This window comes from Eubalaena glacialis, chromosome 3 (assembly GCF_028564815.1).
Source record: "Eubalaena glacialis isolate mEubGla1 chromosome 3, mEubGla1.1.hap2.+ XY, whole genome shotgun sequence".
NCBI classification, from domain to species: Eukaryota; Metazoa; Chordata; class Mammalia; order Artiodactyla; family Balaenidae; genus Eubalaena; species Eubalaena glacialis.
This window is the reverse complement of record NC_083718.1, coordinates 6,177,702-6,197,235: the sequence shown is the minus strand read 5'-3', so window position 1 is coordinate 6,197,235 and position 19,534 is coordinate 6,177,702. Positions and strand designations below refer to the sequence as shown.

General features: G+C 38.8%; 1 protein-coding gene across 1 annotated transcript in view; it reads right to left on the bottom strand.

Moving 5' to 3' along the window:
• The window catches only part of KCNT2 (potassium sodium-activated channel subfamily T member 2), a 379,130-nt gene that overhangs the window by 92,116 nt on the left and 267,480 nt on the right, over nt 1-19,534 (bottom strand). The window contains exons 17-18 of the mRNA XM_061185285.1: nt 12,997-13,210; nt 1,290-1,395 (exon numbers count right to left, since the gene is read on the bottom strand). Of these exons, the coding sequence (XP_061041268.1) occupies nt 1,290-1,395; nt 12,997-13,210 (320 nt within the window). The remainder of the gene's footprint in view (nt 1-1,289; nt 1,396-12,996; nt 13,211-19,534) is intronic.

Below are 19,534 nucleotides of genomic sequence, written 5' to 3'. Positions count from 1 at the left end.
TTTGGAAATCCTCTTTAAGGAAAAAAACACAGAAGTCATACATAAAAAATCAGTCACAGGTTCTTGGAAGGGGCCAATACAGGAGAAGGGCTCTGAAGCTTGAGATGCATCAAGGTTACCAAAGATGCAGAGCAAGGCAGCGCTAGAAATGCTGTGAAGCAGGAAAGTAAAACAAGGACTGACAAAAAATAAGGCATCGAGAGACGGAACTGTCCATCTTAATGGACCCAGTTGAACATTTGGGAGCAGTGGTAAGGATTCACAAAAAAACTTTAGGAAGATAGAGGCAGAAATTTTCTAATGTTCTGCTAATCTTCCTCAAGAGTGACAGCCACAGCCAAGATTCATAATGTTCATCACATGGAAAAAATAATAGTAGTAAAAATATTAACAAAATGTATTAAGTGCCTATACATTTATTACATTCCTGGCACTGTGAAAAGCTTTTTCCATGCACGAATTTATACCATCTTCACAAGAACCCTATAAGGGTCATATTAAAATTACAAGCATTTTGGAGATATGGAAACTGAAATTTAATGATAATGTTATTTGCCCAAATGGCCGAGCCTGTAAGCAGAGAGCTGGGATTTTAACTCCAGCTAACTCCAAAATATAGAATAAAGGAAGAAATTCCTGGTTAGAATTAGTGGCACATTTTAATTTCTGGGAGATGGGGGGTTTGAGAGTCTTCTTTTTATCTGTCCTCTGACTCATCATGAAAACAAATTCTTACCCAGGTCATGTCCAATGGCCATACTGTGAAAGAGAAAGATTCCTGCTTTCTTGGAATCTTTCTGTTTTGGATGGTTTCTCCTGAATATCAAGGCAGGAACCAAGAACTACTGTAAAATCTTTAGGAAAGGGGACATTAGGCAAGACACTTCCAGTCTAATAATTCAATAATGAATTATGACTAGCTAATTTCACCATGTCAAGCGATTCCACTTTGAGATTTGAGGCAAAAATGTCTAGTAAAATAAATAGAGCGCATCTGGCCAAAATGATCTGGGGAGACTCTGGTTTGAGGCTCTGGCATCTTTGTTTTTCTCTTTGAAACAAAGACTGACCAACTTGTTGGCTACATTAATAGAAGGTAAACCACTTGGGTAATCTTTAGTGCAGTTAAGAAAGTAAAATTCACCACTTTATGTATTACACTTACATTTGAAAGATAATATTCTTTTAACATATTTTAGTCAAAAGACTGTACAAAATTATTTAAATACATGTAATTACACAATGCCATCATTTTAGCTTTACAGAAAATAACAGTAGTAAGTGCTTACCTTGTCTAGTCTTAAGCAGCAAAATGGCACTTTTTCATGAAGGAGATGACAAAAAGTGGGTGAACTTCCTATATATGGAGAGTAAGGTGGGTAGCCTTTAGCATATCTGTAAAACAATATGAAATATTGAATTGCCTTGAATTAATGCAGGCAAAGTCAGACAATCAAGTTATAGCCATGTCCCTCTACTTTGATAAAGTTAGATGCAGTAATTCTTTATTTTGATATGGAAATAGTTTAGAACAGGGCCCATGGACCTAATCTGGCCCATCACATGGTTTTGTGAACTAAAGTAGTTTTAATATTTTTAAATGGTTGGAAAAACAAGTCAAAAGAAGAATAATATTTCAGCTCGTGAAATTATACGAAATTTAAATTTCAGTGTCCACAAGTGAGTTTTGTCAGAACACTGTCATGGTCACTCATTTTATGTATTGTCTTTGGGTGCTTTCATGCTTCAGAAACAGAGTTGAGTAGTTGGAGCAAAGACCACATGGTCCATAAAGCTGGAAACATTTACTAGCTGGTTCTTTCCAGAAAAAGTTTGCCAATCCTCAGTTTAAAAGATTTAGACACATTTTAGAAAATAGTAATGTTAATCTTTACAAAATATATTAAAGCAAAATGCATTACTATGATTCACTCTATCAATATTCATCAGTCATGGATGCATAACCGAAAAAGAGTAAATTATTTTAGATTGAGTAAATTATTCCATTAGACCCACACAAAAGCCAGAGTTTTTGCTGGAATCACGCTTAAATATTATCAAAGATACTCAGTTTATTTGCTGACTTTATAAAAATAGTCACCTGCACATTATGGCTGTAAAATTTTCAAAATGAAACTATCAAAAAGTAGCAGCATACCCAAAGCAATCTACAGATTCAATGCAATCCCTATCAAACTACCACTGGCATTTTTCACAGAACTAGAACAAAAAATTTCACAATTTGTATGGAAACACAAAAGACCCCGAATAGCCAAAGCAATCTTGAGAACGAAAAATGGAGCTGGAGGAATCAGGCTCCCTGACTTCAGACTATATTACAAAGCTACAGTAATCAAGACAGTTTGGTACTGGCACAAAAACAGAAATATAGATCAATGGAACAGGATAGAAAGCCCAGAGATAAACCCACGCACCTTATATGGTCACCTTATCTTTGATAAAGGAGGCAAGCATATACAGTGGAGAAAAGACAGCCTCTTCAATAAGTGGTGCTGGGAAAATTGGACAGATACATGTAAAAGTATGAAATTAGAACACTCCCTGACACCATACACAAAAATAAACTCAAAATGGATTAAAGACCTAAGTGTAAGGCCAGACACTATCAAACTCTTAGAGGAAAACATAGGCAGAACACTCTATGACATAAATCACAGCAAGATTCTTTTTGACCCAGGTCCTAGAGAAATGGAAATAAAAACACAAATAAACAAATGGGACCTAATGAAACTTAAAAGCTTTTGCACAGCAAAGGAAACCATAAACAAGACCAAAAGACAACCCTCAGAATGGGAGAAAATATTTGCAAATGAAGCAACTGACAAAGGATTAATCTCCAAGATTTACAAGCAGCTCATGCAGCTCAATAACAAAAAAACAAACAACCCAATCCAAAAATGGGCAGAAGACCTAAATAGACATTTCTCCAAAGAAGATATACAGATTGCCAACAGACACATGAAAGAATGCTCAACATCATTAATCATTAGAGAAATGCAAATCAAAACTACAATGAGATATCATCTCACACCGGTCAGATTGGCCATCATCAAACAATCTAGAAACAATAAATGCTGGAGAGGGTGTGGAGAAAAGGGAACACTCTTGCACTGTTGGTGGGAATGTAAATTGATACAGCCACTATGGAGAACAGTATGAATAGAACTACCATCCGACCCAGCAATCCCACTACTGGGCATATACCCTGAGAAAACCATAGTTCAAAAAGAGTCATGTACCAAAATGTTCATTGCAGCTCTATTTACAATAGCCAGGACATGGAAGCAACCTAAGTGTCCATCATCGGATGAATGGATAAAGAAGATGTGGCACATATATACAATGGAATATTACTCAGCCATAAAAAGAAATGAAATGGAGGTATTTGTAATGAGGTGGATGGAGTTAGAGTCTGTCATACAGAGTGAAGTAAGTCAGAAAGAGAAAAACAAATACAGTATGCTAACACATATATATGGAATCTAAGGAAAAAAAAAAAAGGCCATGAAGAACCTAGTGGCAAGATGGGAATAAAGACACAGACCTACTAGAGAATGGACTTGAGGATATGGGGAGGGGCAGGGGTGAGATGTGACAGGGTGAGAGAGTGTCATGGACATATATACACTACCAAATGTACAATAGATAGCTAGTGGGAAGCAGCTGCATAGCACAGGGAGATCAGCTCGGTGCTTTGTGACCACCTAGAGGGGTGGGATGGGGAGGGTGGGAGGGAGGGAGATGCAAGAGGGAAGAGATATGGGAACATATGTATATGTATAACTGATTCACTTTGTTATAAAGCAGAAACTAACACACCATTGTAAAGCAATTATACTTCAATAAAGATGTTTAAAAAAAAAAAGTAGCAGCATAAATGAAAATTAAGAAATAAAAGAAAATTTAGTAGAGGCAAAGTTATTTTATCCAGTATGAAAGCTCTTTTATGATAAAGAAAATTTATCTTTCAAACCAAGAAATTTCAAATCTACTTAGAACTATTTTCCAGACATCATTAGCTAGGATGGTAAAATGGAGAACATTTTGCAAGTTTAGAAGTTGATAGTCTCCCACTATTACTTCAACATCTTTTTCATTTTTCTAGATATAAAAAAAATTCCACCTCAGTTTTTTCAGTACATGTAAAGAAAGAATTTGTATCACACCACACACACCACCATTTCTAGAAATATACTGGTGGTCAAACCTCTTCTTCTTCCTGTCAAATATTTCATAGATCTATTTGAGTATTATTAATTTCTTGGAGAGTGGACTTGTCTTCTGTGGGTATGTGTAAGTTTCTTGTAATAAATATTTAAAAGTGTGAAGGATTAACAGAAGGATTTTTCTAAGGTTCAATTATATTTCAGTTCATTTTAGTTCACTTCAACATTGATTGAACTTCTATTATATGAAAAATATTAGAATTGTTTGAATGATGTTACCTTTGCCACTACGACTAATACTACACCAAATAGTATTTAATACTCATTGAATGTTTACTCTGCACAAACCATTGTCCTAAGCACATTACTCTGTTATCTCAATTAATCTTCATATGAACACTATTTACAGATAAAGCATCCTGGGTCAGAAGATTTTAATCAAAGTCACTTGCACACAACCAGTATAAGGTAGAACTGCCATGGGACACAAATTCCTTCAGACTCCACTGTCAAGACTGTTGAACACTGTGCTTTCCTCAAGAAATGCCAACATAATATATGAATACAAGTAAATAAACTCTACTGTAGGCTAAAATGTGATTAATAGCTTAAACATTGATACTATCTGTTATGGAATCTTAGTAAAGAGAACTAGTACTTCCTTTATTCATTCATTCAAAATATTATTGATGTACCCTGAATAAAAATGATTGCTGAATGCTGAAATAAGAGAAGCTTAATGGAAGAAGCTGCATTACATGTCATTGAATAATTGATTGAACTTCAATATGGAGGCGAAAAAATAAATGAGAGGTAGAAGGTACATTATAATTCAACAAAATCATATAATTATGAAAATACAAACTGTATCCCTAAAGAAAAATATGTAAAATATGATATAGGTTATATCATGGAAATGCTGATTTACCTATTTTTTTCTTTAAAGATAAAGGATAATATAGAGAAAAATGAGGCTGTCAATAGCTGTTGAAGCCAGAAATTTGAGGCCTTAGGATACTTTATCATCAAGAGAGATACTGGCTGAGGGAGGGGCAAGATGGCGGAAGAGTAAGACGTGGAGATCACCTTCCTCCCCACAGATACATGAGAAATACATCTACACGTGGAACTGCTCCTACAGAACACCCACTGAACGCTGGCAGAAGACGTCAGACCTCCCAAAAGGCAAGAAAATCCCCACGTACTTGGGTAGGGCAAAAGAAAAAAGAAATAACAGAGACAAAAGAATAGGGACGGGACCTGCACCAGTGGGAGGGAGCTGTGAAGGAGGAAAGGTTTCCACACACTAGGAAGCCCCTTCGTGGGCAGAGACTGCGGGTAGCAGAGGGGGGAAGCTTCAGAGCCACGGAGGAGAGCGCAGCCACAGTGGTGCGGAGGGCAAAGCGGAGATTCCCGCACAGAGGAGCGGTGCCGACCAGCACTCACCAGCCCGAGAGGCTTATCTGCTCAGCCGCCGGGACGGGCGGGGCTGGGAGCTGGGGCTCGGGCTTCGGTGCTGGCCGGGAGGGAGTCCGGGAAAAAGACTGCAGCTGCCGAAGAGGCAAGAGACTTTTTCTTGCCTCTTTGTTTCGCGGCGCGCAAGGAGAGGGGATTCAGAGCGCCGCCTAAACGAGCTCCAGAGACGGGCGCGAGCTGCGGCTATCAGCGTGGATCCCACAGCAACAGGGACGCAGAGGGAAAAACGGAGAGATTCCCGCACAGAGGCTCGGCGCCGAGCAGCACTCACCAGCCCGAGAGGCTTGTCTGCTCAGCCGCCGGGGCGGGCGGGGGCTGGGAGCTGAGGCGCGGGCTTTGGTCGGATCCCAGGGAGAGGACTGGGGTTGGCGGCGTGAACACAGCCTGAAGGGGTTAGTGCACCACAGCTAGCCGGGAGGGAGTCCGGGAAAAAGTCTGGAGCTGTCGAAGGGGAAAGAGACTTTTTCTTGCCTCTTTGTTTCGCTGCACGCCAAGGAGAGGGGATTCAGAGCGCCACTTAAACGAACTCCAGAGACAGGCGTGAGCCGCGGCTATCAGCGCGGACCCCAGAGACGGGCATGAGACGCTAAAGCTGCTGCTGCCGCCACCAAAAAGCCTGTGTGCGAGCACAGGTCATTCTCCACACCGCCCCTCCCGGGAGCCTGTGCAGCCCGCCACGGCCAGGCTCCCGTAATCTGGGGACAACTTCCCCGGAGAGCGCACAGCACGCCTCAGGCTGCTGCAACGTCACGCCAGCTTCTGCCGCCGCAGGCTCGCCCCGCCTCCTCCGTACCGCTCCCTCCCCCCGGCCTGACTGAGCCAGAGCCCCCGAATCAGCTGCTCCTTTAACCCCGTTCTGTCTGGGCGGGGAACAGACGCCCTCAGGGGACCTACATGCAGAGGCGGGTCCAAATCCAAAGCTGAACCCCGGGAGCTGTACGAACAAAGAAGAGAAAGGGAAATCTCTCCCAGCAGCCTAGAAGCAGCGGATTAAAGCTCCACAAACAACTTGATGTGCCTGCATCTGTTGAATACCTGAATAGACAACGAATCATCCCAAATTTAGGAGGTGGACTTTGGGAGCAGGATATATTAACTTTTCCCCTTTTCCTTTTTTTGTGAGTGTATATGTGTATGCTTCTGGGTGAGATTTTGTCTGTATAGCTTTGCTCTCACCGTTAGTCCTAGGGTTAGGTCCGTCCGTTTTTTTTTTTTTTTTTCTTAAAAAAATTTTTTTTCCCCTAATAAATGTTTTCTTAATAATTTTTTCCTTATTTTCTCTTTTTAAAAAATTTAAAAAAAATTTTTAGTAAGTTTTTTCATATTTTTTATTTTAAAAAATTAAAAAAAATTTTTTTCTTAATAAATTTTTTCTTAATAATTTTTTTCTTATTTTTAGTATAAAAAATTAATAAATCTATTTTTAAAAATTAAAAAAATTTTTTTCTTAATAAATTTATTCTTAATAATTTTTTTCTTATTTTTTATTATAATTGCTTTATTTTATTTTATTTTATCCTCTTTTTTTCTTTCTTTCCATTTTTTCTCCCTTTTATTCTGAGCCGTGTGGATGAAAGGCTCTTGGTGCTCCAGCCAGGCATCAGGGCTGTGCCTCTGAGGTGGGAGAGCCAACTTCAGGACACTGGTCCACAAGAGACCTCCCAGCTCCACGTAATACCAAACGACGAAAATCTCTCAGAGATCTCCATCTCAACATCAAGACCCAGCTTCACTCAACGACCAGCAAGCTACAGTGCTGGACACCCTATGCCAAACAACTAGCAAGACAGGAACACAGCCCCATCCATTTACAGAGAGGCCACCTAAAACCATAATAAGGCCACAGACACCCCAAAACACACCACCAGACGTGGACGAGCCCACCAGAAAGACAACATCCAGCCTCATCCACCAGAACACAGGCACTAGTTCCCTCCACCAGGAAACCTACACAACCCACTGAACCAACCTTAGCCACTGGGGACAGATACCAAAAACAACGGGAACTACGAACCTGCAGCCTGTGAAAAGGAGACCCCAAACACAGTAAGATAAGCAAAATGAGAAGACAGAAAAACACACAGCAGATGAAGGAGCAGGGTCAAAACACACCAGACCTAACAAATGAAGAGGAAATAGGTAGTCTACCTGAAAAAGAATTCAGAACAATGATAGTAAGGATGATCCAAAATCTTGGAAATAGCATAGACAAAATGCAAGAAACATTTAACAAGGACGTAGAAGAACTAAAGAGGAACCAAGCAACGATGAAAAGCACAATAAATGAAATTAAAAATACTCTAGATGGGGTCAATAGCAGAATAACTGAGGCAGAAGAAAGGATAAGTGACCTGGAAGATAAAATGGTGGAAATAACTACTGCAGAGCAGAATAAAGAAAAAAGAATGAAAAGAACTGAGGACAGTCTCAGAGACCTCTGGGACAACATTAAACGCACCAACATTCGAATTATAGGGGTCCCAGAAGAAGAAGAGAAAAAGAAAGGGACTGAGAAAATATTTGAAGAGATTATAGTTGAAAACTTCCCTAATATGGGAAAGGAAATAGTTAATCAAGTCCTGGAAGCACAGAGAGTCCCATACAGGATAAATCCAAGGAGAAACACACCAAGACACATATTAATCAAACTATCAAAAATTAAATATAAAGAAAACATATTAAAAGCAGCAAGGGAAAAACAACAGATAACACACAAGGGCATCCCCATAAGGTTAACAGCTGATCTTTCAGCAGAAACGCTGCAAGCCAGAAGGGAGTGGCAGGATACACTTAAAGTGATGAAGGAGAAAAACCTACAACCAAGATTACTCTACCCAGCAAGGATCTCATTCAGATTTGATGGAGAAATTAAAACCTTTACAGACAAGCAAAAGCTGAGAGAGTTCAGCACCACCAAACCAGCTTTACAACAAATGCTAAAGGAACTTCTCTAGGCAAGAAACACAAGAGAAGGAAAAGACCTACAATAACAAACCCAAAACATTTAAGAAAATGGGAATAGGAACATACATATCGATAATTACCTTAAATGTAAATGGATTAAATGCTCCCACCAAAAGACACAGACTGGCTGAATGGATACAAAAACAAGACCCATATATATGCTGTCTACAAGAGACCCACTTCAGACCTAGAGACACATACAGACTGAAAGTGAGGGGATGGAAAAAGATATTCCATGCAAATGGAAATCAAAAGAAAGCTGGAGTAGCAATTCTCATATCAGACAAAATAGACTTTAAAATAAAGACTATTACAAGAGACAAAGAAGGACACTATATAATGATCAAGGGATCAATCCAAGACGAAGGTATAACAATTGTAAATATTTATGCACCCAACATAGGAGCACCTCAATACATAAGGCAAACACTAACAGCCATAAAAGGGGAAATCGACAGTAACACAATCATACTAGGGGACTTTAACACCCCACTTTCACCAATGGACAGATCATCCAAAATGAAAATAAATAAGGAAACACAAGCTTTAAATGATACATTAAACAAGATGGACTTAATTGATATTTATAGGACATTCCACCCAAAAACAACAGAATACACATTTTTCTCAAGTGCTTATGGAACATTCTCCAGGATAGATCATATCTTGGGTCACAAATCAAGCCTTGGTAAATTTAAAAAAATTGAAATCGTATCAAGTATCTTTTCCGACCACAACGCTATGAGACTAGATATCAATTACAGTAAAAGATCTGTAAAAAATACAAACACATGGAGGCTACACAATACACTACTTAATAACGAAGTGATCACTGAAGAAATCAAAGGGGAAATCAAAAAATACCTAGAAACAAATGACAATGGAGACACGACGATCCAAAACCTATGGGATGCAGCAAAAGCAGTTCTAAGAGGGAAGTTTATAGCAATACAAGCCTACATCAAGAAACAGGAAACATCTCGAATAAACAACCTAACCTTGCACCTAAAGCAATTAGAGAAAGAACAAAAAAACCCCAAAGCTAGCAGAAGGAAAGAAATCATACAGATCAGATCAGAAATAAATGAAAAAGAAATGAAGGAAACAATAGCAAAAATCAATGAAACTAAAAGCTGGTTCTTTGAGAAGATAAACAAAATTGATAAACCATTAGCCAGACTCATCAAGAGAAAAAGGGAGAAGACTCAAATTAATAGAATTAGAAATGAAAAAGGAGAAGTAACCACTGACACTGCAGAAATACAAACGATCATGAGAGATTACTACAAGCAACTCTATGCCAATAAAATGGACAACCTGGAAGAAATGGACAGATTCTTAGAAATGCACAACCTGCCAAGACTGAACCAGGAAGAAATAGAAAATATGAACAGACCAATCACAAGCACTGAAATTGAAACTGTGATTAAAAATCTTCCAACACACAAAAGCCCAGGACCAGATGGCTTCACAGGCGAATTCTATCAAACATTTAGAGAAGAGCTAACACCTATCCTTCTCAAACTCTTCCAAAATATTGCAGAGGGAGGAACACTCCCCAACTCATTCTACGAGGCCACCATCACCCTGATACCAAAACCAGACAAAGATGTCACAAAGAAAGAAAACTACAGGCCAATATCACTGATGAACATAGATGCAAAAATCCTCAACAAAATACTAGCAAACAGAATCCAACAGCACATTAAAAGGATTATACACCATGATCAAGTGGGGTTTATTCCAGGAATGCAAGGATTCTTCAATATACGCAAATCAATCAACGTGATACATCATATTAACAAATTGAAGGAGAAAAACCATATGATCATCTCAATAGATGCAGAGAAAGCTTTCGACAAAATTCAACACCCATTTATGATAAAAGTCCTGCAGAAAGTAGGCATAGAGGGAACTTTCCTCAACATAATAAAGGCCGTATATGACAAACCCACAGCCAACATTGTCCTCAATGGTGAAAAACTGAAACCATTTCCACTAAGATCAGGAACAAGACAAGGTTGCCCACTCTCACCACTATTATTCAACATAGTTTTGGAAGTGTTAGCCACAGCAATCAGAGAAGAAAAAGAAATAAAAGGAATCCAAATCGGAAAAGAAGAAGTAAACCTGTCACTGTTTGCAGATGACATGATACTATACATAGAGAATCCAAAAGATGCTACCAGAAAACTACTAGAGCTAATCAATGAATTTGGTAAAGTAGCAGGATATAAAATTAATGCACAGAAATCTCTTGCCTTCCTGTATACTAATGATGAAAAATCTGAAAGTGAAATTTAGAAAACACTCCCGTTTACCATTGCAACAAAAAGAATAAAATATCTAGGAATAAACCTACCTAAGGAGACAAAAGACCTGTATGCAGAAAATTATAGGACACTGATGAAAGAAATTAAAGATGATACAAATAGATGGAGAGATATACCATGTTCTTGGATTGGAAGAATCAACATTGTGAAAATGACTCTGCTACCCAAAGCAATCTACAGATTCAATGCAATCCCTATCAAACTACCACTGGCATTTTTCACAGAACTAGAACAAAAAATTTCACAATTTGTATGGAAACACAAAAGACCCCGAATAGCCAAAGCAATCTTGAGAACGAAAAATGGAGCTGGAGGAATCAGGCTCCCTGACTTCAGACTATATTACAAAGCTACAGTAATCAAGACAGTTTGGTACTGGCACAAAAACAGAAATATAGATCAATGGAACAGGATAGAAAGCCCAGAGATAAGCCCATGCACATATGGTCACCTTATCTTTGATAAAGGAGGCAAGCATATACAGTGGAGAAAAGACAGCCTCTTCAATAAGTGGTGCTGGGAAAATTGGACAGGTACACGTAAAAGTATGAAATTAGAACACTCCCTGACACCATACACAAAAATAAACTCAAAATGGATTAAAGACCTAAGTGTAAGGCCAGACACTATCAAACTCTTAGAGGAAAACATAGGCAGAACACTCTATGACATAAATCACAGCAAGATCCTTTTTGACCCAGCTCCTAGAGAAATGGAAATAAAAACACAAATAAACAAATGGGACCTAATGAAACTTAAAAGCTTTTGCACAGCAAAGGAAACCATAAACAAGACCAAAAGACAACCCTCAGAATGGGAGAAAATATTTGCAAATGAAGCAACTGACAAAGGATTAATCTCCAAGATTTACAAGCAGCTCATGCAGCTCAATAACAAAAAAACAAACAACCCAATCCAAAAATGGGCAGAAGACCTAAATAGACATTTCTCCAAAGAAGATATACAGATTGCCAGCAGACACATGAAAGAATGCTCAACATCATTAATCATTAGAGAAATGCAAATCAAAACTACAATGAGGTATCATCTCACACCGGTCAGAATGGCCATCATCAAAAAATCTAGAAACAATAAATGCTGGAGAGGGTGTGGAGAAAAGGGAACACTCTTGCACTGTTGGTGGGAATGTAAATTGATACAGCCACTATGGAGAACAGTATGGAGGTTCCTTAAAAAACTAAAAATAGAACTACCATACGACCCAGCAATCCCACTACTGGGCATATACCCTGAGAAAACCATAATTCAGAAAGAGTCATGTACCAAAATATTCATTGCAGCTCTGTTTACAATAGCCAGGACATGGAAGCAACCTAGGTGTCCATCATTGGATGAATGGATAAAGAAGATATGGCACATATATACAATGGAATATTACTCAGCCATAAAAAGAAATGAAATGGAGGTGTTTGTAATGAGGTGGATGGAGTTAGAGTCTGTCATACAGAGTGAAGTAAGTCAGAAAGAGAAAAACAAATACAGTATGCTAACACATATATATGGAATCTAAGGAAAAAAAAAAAACGTCATGAAGAACCTAGTGGCAAGATGGGAATAAAGACACAGACCTACTAGAGAATGGACTTGAGGATATGGGGAGGGGGAGGGGTGAGATGTGACAGGGTGAGAGAGCATCATGGACATATATACACTACCAAATGTAAAATAGATAGCTAGTGGGAAGCAGCCGCATAGCACAGGGAGATCAGCTCGGTGCTTTGTGACCACCTAGAGGGGTGGGATAGGGAGGGTGGGAGGGAGGGAGATGCAAGAGGGAAGAGATATGGGAACATATGTATATGTATAACTGATTCACTTTGTTATAAAGCAGAAGCTAACACACCATTGTAAAGCAATTATACTTCAATAAAGATGTTTAAAAAAAAAAAAAAGAGAGATACTGGCTAATAGGAAGGGTGTTTTGGTAGAAGCATGTAGGATTGATTCTAGGATGTCCAGAAGGGAAGGATATTAGTGTTTCATGGCCAGCACAAATCCCAGTAAATCTTACATACTCCACATTTGAGGACATTTCTTCATCTGGTGTAGTTTCGTCTTCTGATTGATCACTTAGAAGATCGCATGTTTGAATTGATGACGTATCTGCAACCTCTAAAACGGGAGCAATGCTGGGTCTTCTGACTTCTTTGTTTCCTTCTGAAGGAAGAGACAGGGTAGGGCCACTTGCTGACCTACAGCTTGTGTCTTGCAAGTCTATGGCCACAGTACCTGGAACAATGAGACATGAAAATCCATCAAAGCATTTGCCACCTAACCTATAGGACCTGTCAATCATTTAATGATCAAAGTGAGATGAAATACAGCCAGTATAACCAGGAAATATACTATATATTGTTTATCCTTTAATCTCAAAGGTTATTTATTTCTTTTTTTAATATGGGTATTTTTGTCCGCATGGATAAAAAAATTTCTGTGTTTGTGCAAAAGTATATTTGCTGCAACCAGCTCTATAGTATGAAACAAGATTTGTGAAATCCTGAAATACTTAGAAATTTAAGTTAAAAAAATACCTTGTTTCCATTTATATTTATTTAAAATTAATGAAAAAAATTTAGGCCATTTCCATTTTGTGGATTTCTCACTATATCTTTTTCCCCCATTTTGTTATCTTTCTCTTACTGATTTATAACTGCTTTTTTACATTAGAACCATTAATGTTTTTATTTATTCAACAAATATTTATTAAGTACTCTGTGTGGCAAGCACTAGTCTAGGCACTTGAGATATTCAAGGAACAAGGCAGACAAGGTTTCTACACATATGGATTTATCTTTAAGATAATCAAGTGGACAAAGAAGTGGAAAAAGTAATTCCTGATAACGCTAAATACCATGCAGAAAATAAAACAGAATTATGTGATACGGAATAGTGGGGATAGGAAGCGGGAGGAGGGATGAGCTTTTCACTAGGTGATGAGAAGGGCTACTCTGAAATCGTGACATTTGATTTTTTTGACCTAAAAGAAAATCATGAGCACAGGAGCCACGGAAATACCTTGGGGCAATAAGAGAGAGAATCTAAATAGCTTAAGGCTTTTGAATTCTTGGGATACTCAAGGAATAGTAAAGGGAAGAAACAAATTCCTTTGAAATTTTTAATTAACATTTAAAAACTAGTCTAAACATCAGTATATGGAAAGTGGATGTCTCTCCCCTTCTGGAAGAAATAATCCAATCTAACGGATAAGTGCCTCCATATTTTACGATCACTCACTTCATGTATGCTCTTATGGATAGCCGGTCATCCTTCTGAAAGCCCTTAGTCCTCATTTCGTCTCATTCTTCGAAGCAACTATTAAAACACTCTCCATTTCCTTCAGACTTCTGTCTGACCTTGCCACCTTCTTCACTATAACAGCCTGAGTTTGTAAAGGGGGGGAAAAAAACCTCATGGGTTTTGGCATCTCAGTGTTTCTGAGTGTGAAAGTTGATGGAAACAAGACTGGGGAGAATATCTGGGTATTCCTCAACATTGAAATAAATGTGGCAGGTCAGGTTTTAGAGGCTAGTACCTCTTCATATACTATACACAACACTCAGATTAGAGGGAGGGGTAGGCTGGTGTGTCTACAGTCAACAGGGAAGACTCCTGCGAGGGGCCTGTAAGAATATGTCTAGAGCTGCTGTGCCCGAGGAAAGGACGTGATGACCCGCAGTCAGCAATTCCAGTATCTGAGCAGAGACAAAGGCGGTTGGCATCAGAAACTGTACACTCGGCCAATGTTTTAGCACCATAAATAAGGATTGATTTATAATTCAATCTATCTTAGAGGGGAGATGGGGATCTTAGAAAAAATGAGATTGACTTTTCCACTAATCAGGTGACTGGATCTGATCAAACATTAAATTTTATAAGTTTGATTTATCGAAATAAAGCCATATGATATGATTTGCATCTTAATACTATTAATCCAAATCCATATTTATGACATTTATCCTCTGCAGATGACCACGTCATCTAATTCAGAGAGAAATGAGAAGTTACCGCAGAAGAAATCCTTCAACTCCGTATCTTCAAGCAAATGAACATGAGAGTTTCACCAAACATTTTTTCCCCCCTTATTTACATTTGGAATGAAACAGACATACCTCCATTTATGTAAAACTAAGCCCTACTCTTGCGGTGGGGATAAGTCCCCACCTGCTTCCTAAGTAACCATGTTCTCTGAATTCCACCCCCTCCCAAATATGTCTCCACATCACCTCCAGTTACCTCTTTACCATCTTCCTGCCCAACACAGGAAATGTGGTCGCTCCCTGACAATTCTGCCAACACTGATATCTGGCACCAAGCTGGGCTTGGGGGATATGATCAAGAGAAAGTCAGAATTTAGCAGAGGGAAGACACAATTTTAGAAAGCAGTCACAGTTACAGAAACAAGTTCTTCTTTGAATCCTTCCTTCTCCTAACAAAACCTGGCTCTTCTCCGACATCTTTCCCTGCAGTTCTGAAGTCTGCAACACCTAAAGAGATGCCTGTGTTTTGGAAGTGGGGAGATAACCTCAATGTTCTCACTGCCTCTTTCAGACCATTTTCCTTTCATCCCCTATAATATCCCAGCTCTGTACCCACTATCTTTCACTACTTTCTTTGTTCAGTCCTGTGTCTGTCATCCCACGTAGTGTTTTTTTTTTTAATTGAAGTACACCTGACTAACAACATTATATTGGTTTTATATTAGTTTCAGGTGTACACATAGTGATTCCATGTTTTTTTACAGATTATACTCCACTAATGGCCTTTTCTCCCATCATTCCTTAGCCATTCACTTTCACAGTCATACCCTAGATTTTATGATTACTATCGATTACACATAAGCTCTATTTCTGGCATCTCATCCTTTGATACTTATTGTCACCTATTCTCTTCCCAGCTCCCTCCTTTTTGATTCCCACTGGAACTATAATCTATTAAATTCACTAGCTTTTCAGTCTCCTTCAACCAACAGATGTCTTTTCACTTCCTTACCTAAATTAAGTTCCATGGTCCATCACTGTAGTCATTCTCTTACATATACTCCTGATTAACTTGCCCTTCTCACTTTCTTGCACATCTACCATCGCCACCAAGTCTTTTCTTTGTACTCTTTTTCAGCACAACTTTTGGAGAGTCATCTAGACCTAGTTTCTCTACATTGTCTCCTGCCATTCTGTCATAAACCCCTCTGATCTGGCATTCTCCACTACCACTTCATTGAAAGGGCTGTTATCAAGACAAAGAACACTGTTTTGCTAACTGCAATGGCCAGTTCTCAGTTCTCATGTTATTTGACCTACTAGCAGCATCAGACATGGCTGGTAACTCCACCCTCTGCATACACTTGATTCATTTGGATTCCAGGACAGGACACTCAACTGGTTTCCCTGCTACCTTGTAGTAGCTCCTTCTTTGTCTCCTTTGTTGGTTTCTTCTCATCATCCTGATATTTATATTGACATGCTGCAGGATTTGGTCCTTTGTCTTTATCCCTTTTCTGCCCACAATCATTTTCTCAATGATCTTGTTCAGTCTCATGGCTTTAAATACAATACATAAGCTCAGGAATCCAAAATTTACTTTTTCAGCATACACCTCTCTCCTGAACTCTAGACTCCTATCTAATCTCTTGTTTGACATCTTCCTCTCCATGTCTAACAGATATTTGATATTCACTGTGTCCCAAACTGAACTCTGTATCTCCCCTGGCTCCCACTAAACCTTTACTCCCCCACCCTCATTGATGGCCATTCCCTTTTTCCTGCTGCTTATGTGAAAAACCTTGAGTTCTTTACACGTCTCTTTTTCTTACAGTTCACTTCCCATTCAGCAGCAAATCCTGGTTCCTCTACCTTCACAGTATACACGGATTTTTTTTCTTTTTTAACAATGCCACTTGAAAATACACTGGATCCTTGACCTAAACCATCTATTCTCAACAGCAGCCAAAGTGATTGTATTAAAACGGAGTTCAGCACAGGTGGAATCACGCTGTTCCTCTGCTTAGAACCTTATCATGGCTCCCACTTCACTCAGAGTAGAAGCTACAACTCTTACATTGACTTAAAAAGCCCAACATGATCTGACCTCTTTTCACCTTTTCCCTCTCATCTCCTGTACTCTTGCCATCAAATCATCATGTTTGAGTCACGAAGGCCTCTTTTATCTTTTTAAATTAATTTTTATTGGTGTATAGTTGCTTTACAATGTTGTGTTAGTTTCTGCTGTACAGCAAAGTGAATCAGCTATACGTATACATATATCTCCTATTTTTTAGACTTCCTTCCCACTTAGGTCACCACAGAGCACTGAATAGAGTTCCCTGTGCTATACAGTAGGTTCTCATTAGTTATCTGTTTTATACATAGTATCAATAGTGTATATATGTCAATCCCAATCTCCCAATTCTTCCCACCCTCCCCCTTCCCCCTTGGTATCCATACATTTGTTCTCTACGTCTGTGTCTTTATTTCTGCTTTGCAAATAAGATCATCTGCATCATTTTTCTAGATTCCACATGTATGTGATAATATACATTTGTTTTTCTCTTTCTGACTTACTTCACTCTGTATGACACTCTCTAGGTCCATCCACGTCTCTACAAATGACCCAATTTTGTTCCATTTTATGGCTGAGTAATATTCCATTGTATACAAGGGCCTCTTTACTGTTCCTGGAGCACATCAGTCAGACTCCTACTCCTACTTTAGGGCCTTTGTACTGGCTATTATCCCTGAAGGAATGTTCTTCTTTCAGACAATCACAGGGATAATTCCCTCATTTTCTTCAAGTATTTTCTCAAATGTCACCTTTTCCATGAGGTCTACAATCCACTCAAAAATCCAGTTCTCCCAAAATTCATACACACTTTTACTAGCTCTGTTTTCTTCTCTCTTTTATCTTATTACTCATCACCTTCTAACATACTAAATAATTTACTTTTTTTTCTTATATGTGTTATTTATTGCAAGTCTTCCCCATGATAGAACGTTAGCTCTGGGAGCTAGGGATCTTTGTCTGCTTGTTCTCTAATCACAAATAAATACTTATAAGAGTTCCTGGCACACACTAGGTACTCAAGAAGTAATTCTTGAATGTGTGAAAGAAATGAATAGAACTGCTATGGAAGAGAAATAATCATGTTATATCAATGACAATCAGATTTACTTAACAAAGTCCAAGCAGGGCCAGGAAATATGCCTCAGAGGGGGTGATATTGGGACTGAGATGCAAAGGATTAGAAGTAGTTACATAGGCAAAGTTGTGGGCTGAGGAGTAGATCCCGTCCGAGGAAACAAAGCATTAAGGTCCACTGGTGAAAAACCATTAGGGAAGATTGAAATGAATTAATATGATTGGGGCTTAGGAGAGCAATTGAAGAGACGATGAAAATCCATTAGTGAAGACTGAAAGAAATTTAGTATGATTGGGACTTAGGAAAGCAATTGAAGGGATGGTAAAATGTGGGACTAAAAATATAAGAAAGAATCATTTAAAAAAACCCAAAAAACTTTAAGTAAAGTGACTGTGTAATTTATCTTCTAAACTAGGATATTCCTGAGAGTCAAAGTAGAATTCTCTTAATAATGACACCAGGACAATGTATATAAACTGGTACTGTCCTGGGAAAACTGGGATTGCCTCATGTAAAAAAGAGATTTCGATCATCCAATTATAAGTCATGTTATAAAATTTAGACTTTTTTTCCAATGGCTCATAGGAAGCAATTAAAAACATTAATGCAGGGGAATGACTATAACATTACGTAAACATTACTACTCTGGTTGCAAGGTGGAGGAAAGTGTAGGGCAGCAAGGCCGGAGGCGTGGAGAAAAGATTGGGGGGATGATGCTGCAGTGGAGGGAAAGGATGAGGGAGGTTTAGACTGACCACACTGATAGCACTGAGAGTGGACACAGAAATGAATGACATTAGGGGCTACTTAATGATCAGATTTAGTAGAATTCAGTGAATTATGAAGTATAAGAGGAGAGGAATCGTAAAAGTCAGACTTGTGGCATTACCAATCAGAGGACGATGATGTCCCATTTGTTTTTAGCAAAAAAAATGGAGGTGGAAATGGTTTTGAATGAGGGGGGAAAGAATAGTTCATTTTGAATATGCTGCGTCGGTTTTTCCTGTAGGCACCCAGATAGAAATAACCCATGGACAGTTGAATATATTGTTGTGAAGAGAGGTTTAAGGTAATGATTTAGGTAAGGGAAGCATCAATTTATGGAGGACAGTTGAATCTCTGAGAGCAGATGTGACTCTTTAGGGAAAATGAATGTACAGGATGCAGAGGAAAAGCACTGGAGCATTTTAAGAACTGTCACACGCTGCGAAGATGTCCACTGGATTTAGTGACAAAGAGGAGAGTGGTGGACTTGCCAGAGTAGTTTCAGTGATATAATGATTGCAGATTTCAGACTAAACTGGTAGAGACATGAGGGAATGATAAGATTTCAAGCCATCAACTGCAGACAGCTCTTTAGAGGAATTTATCTGTGAAGATGATGTCGTAACATGAGGTCCAGAAGTGTGTGTGTGTGTGTG